Below are 5466 nucleotides of genomic sequence, written 5' to 3'. Positions count from 1 at the left end.
CGCGAGTCGCGACCCGAACCGCACTCGCATTAAATCTATTACATCAGGTAAGCAAGCTTATTTATTTTATCATGTAACACAAGCAATCAAACCATCATTAGGCATTCTAAGTTGGTGCTTTGATGAAAAAGACATGCAGGGCAACATGATAATTAACAGAAAAAAAGATGAGAATGCGCATCCTTTCTGTAAACAACACAAAACTTTAGCCAATCATCTTGTGATCACTCTGCCAGGCTTTTGAACAAATGTGCTTTGGCTAAATCACATCATACATACGCTTATAATTCTTCATAAATGAAAAGAACATTCAAATATAAGCCTTTACTGTTAAATGCGATTGCCGTTATTATTGAATTTCATTAGTCCCAGTTTTGATTGATGCACGGCTGTTCACGGAAAAGTGAGCAAGAGACCACAGTTACAATATCATGATTATGGTTAAATAAGAAAAGACATATAACCAAATCAGGCTACATTTATTTTCATACTAAATATCTCAACACACATCATTGGATATGACATTAAGCGCAACTTGTGTAGATTAATTTCATAAAAAAAGGCTTGACTGCTTTCTGTGGCGTGTATTTGTATACTTTTACTATCTAATCAATCTCAGCATGCGTTAATTTTGTGTCGCTATATGTTTGCCTCACTAAGGTTAAATTATGCCCACGTCTTCCTTTGGCCTTCGCTCTGGAAGTGATCTGTTAATTTTGCTGAACTTTAATTAAAACTGAAACTAAAGTATATAAAAACGAAATAAAAATGTGTTCACAAAATAAAAACTAAACTAAAACTAACAAAAATATTAATGAAACTAGTAAAAACTAGACTGAATTTTATAGCAAATTTGAAAACGATATTAAAATAAAACGAATTTAAAAATTCTAAACAGTAATAACCTTGGTCAGCACCAAGCTTCAGAAACGCTCAAGCGTTGACGCCGACGCCCTGCGTGAATGGGGCGTCAGTCTCTGTTGACGGTGAGTCTGCAGCCGCTGAAACACACACTGCATTCCGGCAGCAGTGAGCGTAACGAGCGTCTGAGCTCCGGCACCGGATCGTCTTCACTGCTCTGCGCTGCGTCCGGTCTCCGCTCCTCCTCGTCCTCCACAAACTCCACCTCGATGAACTCCAGCGTGCGCAGCTGCGTCAGAGACCTGCACGCAACGCATTTTCAATGCATTTGACGTTTAGAATTTATAGCAATTTCAGTTTTTTAAGTATTAACAGGCAGAAAATGATTATATATAATAACAATAACAATAAACAGACGTATCGACTTTAACAAGGAGGAGAAAATGCAACCAAGGCTGCATTTATTTGATCGAAAACACAGTAACGCTGTTATATATTGTGAAATATTACTACTATTTAAAATAGCTGTTTTTTTGCATGTGAATATACTGTATGTGACCCTGGAGCACAAAACCAGTCATAAGGGTGAATGATTTTGAAATTGAGATTTTTTGAAAAGCTGAATAAATAAGCTTTCCATTGATGTATGGTTTGTTATGATAGGACAATATTTGACTGAGATACAACTATTTTAAAATCGTGCACCTCTGCCCCTCCTCTGCCTCCCTGAAGGCGGGTGCTACGCTGCCATCAAGGCCCTGCCGTCTGACCGCACACGTCATGGACAAAGCGTACGCCGCCTCGGGAGAAGCGATCTCGGCGCTTCACACGATGGCAGTGCTCCAAGTTTTTCAGGCACAGCTGCTGAAATCCCTGGACGAGGGTGGTGCGGGTCCCGAGGTGTTTAAGGATCTACGCGCGACAACGGATTTTGCACTTAGAGCCACAAGCCCAGGCGATCGGACGGAGCATGGGCTACATGGTGGTGCTACACCGGCAACTGGGGCTGACACGAACTGAGCTTAAGGACACGGACAGGAAGGCGCTGCTCAACGCTCCTGTATCTCCATCCGGCCTCTTTGGAGACGCAGTGGAGGCTATCGCGGAGCGCTTCTCAGAGGCACAGAAACACTCCAAGGCGATGAGTCACTTCCTGCCGCGCCGAGCTGCAGCACAGCTCCCAGCACGTAATAGATCCTCATCTGCTTCCAACCGGTCGTCAAAGCGGCCCCCCTCTGCTTCCGCTTCATCGGCGCCGGACCCAGAGCCTTCTGTTCACGCCAAAACTCCGTGGCAGAGGACACCAAACGGCTTCAAGAAGGGCGGCCGTCCCGGGGGAGCTCCTCCGTCGGAGCAGAAGCCTCGTTCTTGATGGGAGGGTACAGAGGAGGGGAGTGCCGAGCGACGGGCCCGACACGAAGCGTCCGAGATGTTCTCGCAAAGTCCCCCTTGGCAGTTGCAGGCGACTACGAGAATGTCTGTGTTGTGCATGTTCAAAATGCAATAAAGTCTGTGACACCCTCACAAAAAGAGCTTTTTTCTCCTCCTCCAGCGATAACGGCTTCACACTCGGCGTGAAACCGCCAATAAAGTCGGGCTTGCAGCTTCCCCGTGTATCTGGCGATGCTCACGCCCCTGTGTCAGGTGTCGGACCCCGGTCGCCGTGATTTTGCCAAGTAAGACATGTTCCTGGATCAACATCTTTTGTTGATCCTGGATCAACATTACTGTCCAAAAATATAGACCTAACCCAATCCCTACCCCTAAACCTAACCCTACCCATAATTTATTCCTAAAATCAGAGGGAAATGATAGGTGAATAAGAAGGGTGTAGAAGCATCTAACCCTGACTGTAAGCCTAAAACTGACATTTCTTGAAAACTAATCCCTCAATTCTGATTGGTTAATTAGAATGTTGTTCCAGGATCAACAAGGATGTTGATCCAGGAACATGTTGTACTTGGTGAAATCACGTTCACCGTCGGACCCCCGCTGCCGCGGCTTGCTCTCGACACCTCGCACATACGCACGTCCGTTTCGCTCACACATTCAGCAGAAGGTCCAATCCGGGCATTTCGGATTGGTTGTGGAACGTAATAGAGAACGGCTACACGCTTCAGTTTCGGCGCAGACCACCCCGGTTTAATGGCGTGGTCATGTCAACAGTTCCGGCACACAACGAGCCGGTGCTGAGGCAAGAAATTCTCAATCTCCTCGCGAAAAGCGCGATAGAAGTGGTTCCGCCAAGCGAGAGAGCGGGTTTTACAGCCGGTACTTTGTCGTTCGAAAGAAAGATGGTGGTCTCCTTCCAATCTTAGACCTGAGACCCATCAACCGTGCATTATACAAATGCGCTTTCAAAATGACAACGCTAAAGCTGATACTCGCGCAGATTCAACCCGGAGATTGGTTTATTTCGGTGGACCTGAAGGACGCATATTTTCATATCCAGATCGCCCCTCGTCACAGGCGCTTTCTGAGATTTGTGTTCGAAGGCATAGCGTATCAGTTCACAGTGATGCCGTTCGGGCTAGCGCTGGTGCCGCGTACATTTACGAAATGTGTGGATGCGGCACTTTCCCCTCTGAGAGCGAGCGGAATACGCATATTGAATTATTTGGACGATTGGCTGGTCTTGGCCCATTCGGAGGATGTGCTCAACAGCCACAAGCACGATCTGTTACTCCACCTGGAGAGTTTAGGTCTCTGTGTGAACAAACAAAAAAAGCATGTTATGCCGCAGCCAGTCAATCATGTATCTGGGGGTGCAGTTGGACTCGATCTCGATGAGAGCGCGTCTGAGTCAGGAGCGCATACGAGATTTAATGTCCGCTCTGAATGCATTCAGGCTGGGCAGTCCCGTGGCACTGAAGGAATATCAGAGGCTCTTGGGACGGATGGCGGCGGCCGCGACGGTGTGTCACTTCGGTCTGTTCTATATGCGCCCCCTCCAGATATGGTTGAAAACACAAGTACCGAGAAGGGCTTGGAAAACGGGCCGTACCCGCGTTGTGGTCACTCACAGATGCTTGAACGCGCTGAAACCATGGCGCAACCCCGACCTGTACCAACGCGGCGCCCAGATGGGTCTGGTCACAAGGCGGCCTACCTTAGGTACTGGTACCGGCCTCGGGCTACTGGACAGAGTTGGAGAGAGCGTGGCACATAAATTGCCTCGAGCTGAGAGCAGTCTTTTTGGCTCTTCGGAGTTTCCTCACGCAAGTCCGGGGGCATCACGTCTTGATTCGCACGGACAACATGTCGGTGGTATCGTACATAAACCGCCAGGGCGGAGTACACTCGAGAGCCCTTTACAGACAGGCAGCACACCTTTTGCCGTGGGCCGATCACCATCTGCTCTCCATTCAAGCAGTGCATGTTCCGGGCTGCCTGAACAGCGGCGCGGAAATGCTATCGAGGGATGGGATTCCTCACGGAGAATGGAGACTGAACCCCGGAACAGTGAGGCTGATCTGGGAACGGTTCGGGAAAGTGGAGGTAGACTTGTTCGCGACAGAGGAGAAAACGCATTGCCCTCTGTTCTTCTCTCTATCACGCTCTCCCCTAGGCGGGGACGCACGCACGATGCCGTGGCTGAATGCCCGTCTGTATGCGTTCCCCCCGCTGAAGATTTTGTCACAAGTGCTGCACAAAATCAGAGAGGAGAAGGCGTCAGTGTTATTAGTCGCTCCGTACTGGCCGAACAGGCCTTGGTTTCCCGATCTGCTGGAAATACTAACGGCTCCCCCCGTGGCCGATCCCGCTGAGACGGGATCTCCTGTCTCAGACGGACGGCTCGGTAGCCTGTCTGTACGCGTCCCCCCCGCTGAAGATTTTGTCACAAGTGCTGCACAAAATCAGAGAGGAGAAGGCGTCAGTGTTATTAGTCGCTCCGTACTGGCCGAACAGGCCTTGGTTTCCCGATCTGCTGGAAATACTAACGGCTCCCCCCGTGGCCGATCCCGCTGAGACGGGATCTCCTGTCTCAGACGGACGGCTCGGTATGGCACCCCAACCCCGAATGGTGGAAACTTCAGGTGTGGATGGTGTGCGGGAACCGGTAAACCTGGGCTCGTTGTCTCGCCGCGTGATGGACATGCATGCATTTGATATGACTATAATGTCTTAGCCTTTGTAGGGCGACAGCACTGCATCTCTCTCTCAATAAGAGACCTGCCATCGGACATGGATTCTGAGTAACCTGATTGGATCCCTAAGCGGGAATCTACATCCAATCCCCTCGAGGCATGTCGCAGGGTCGTATTTGATTGGTTGGGGATTAATTTTAATGTCTTGCAAGAACTGTTCATGTTAGCTCCGCCGAGGCTGGGCCTTTTTACTTCACTGTTTCCACGGCGTTGTTCTATACAGTCCCCAAGGCGTTAACGCCATAACGAGAGACCGTTCTCGAGAGGGAATGTCTCCGGTTACTGTCGTAACCTCGGTTCCCTGAGAGACGGGAACGAGACATGGCGTAGGCCGCCGTGTTCACTGCCCCTATTCGCCGTCTTGGCTGGTTGCAACTTCACTGGCGTTGTGTAATAAGATTCCAGGTAGGTTAGGAAGGAAGGGAGTCCCCAAGGCGTTAACGCCATGTCGAGAGAC

General features: G+C 49.4%; 1 protein-coding gene across 1 annotated transcript in view; it reads right to left on the bottom strand.

The window, feature by feature from the left end:
- Window positions 1-908: 908 nt before the first annotated feature.
- The window catches only part of LOC107712915 (F-box/LRR-repeat protein 12), a 9371-nt gene continuing 4813 nt past the window's right edge, over window positions 909-5466 (bottom strand). Inside the window, exon 4 of the mRNA XM_016518311.1 lies at window positions 909-1163. Within this exon, the coding sequence (XP_016373797.1) occupies window positions 971-1163 (193 nt within the window). The 3' untranslated portion in view covers window positions 909-970. The remainder of the gene's footprint in view (window positions 1164-5466) is intronic.

This window comes from Sinocyclocheilus rhinocerous, unplaced genomic scaffold (genome assembly GCF_001515625.1).
Source record: "Sinocyclocheilus rhinocerous isolate Xijiao unplaced genomic scaffold, SAMN03320098_v1.1 scaffold1439, whole genome shotgun sequence".
NCBI lineage: Eukaryota > Metazoa > Chordata > Actinopteri > Cypriniformes > Cyprinidae > Sinocyclocheilus > Sinocyclocheilus rhinocerous.
The sequence above is the reverse complement of the archived record's forward strand: the minus strand, read 5'-3'. Positions and strand labels throughout refer to the sequence as shown.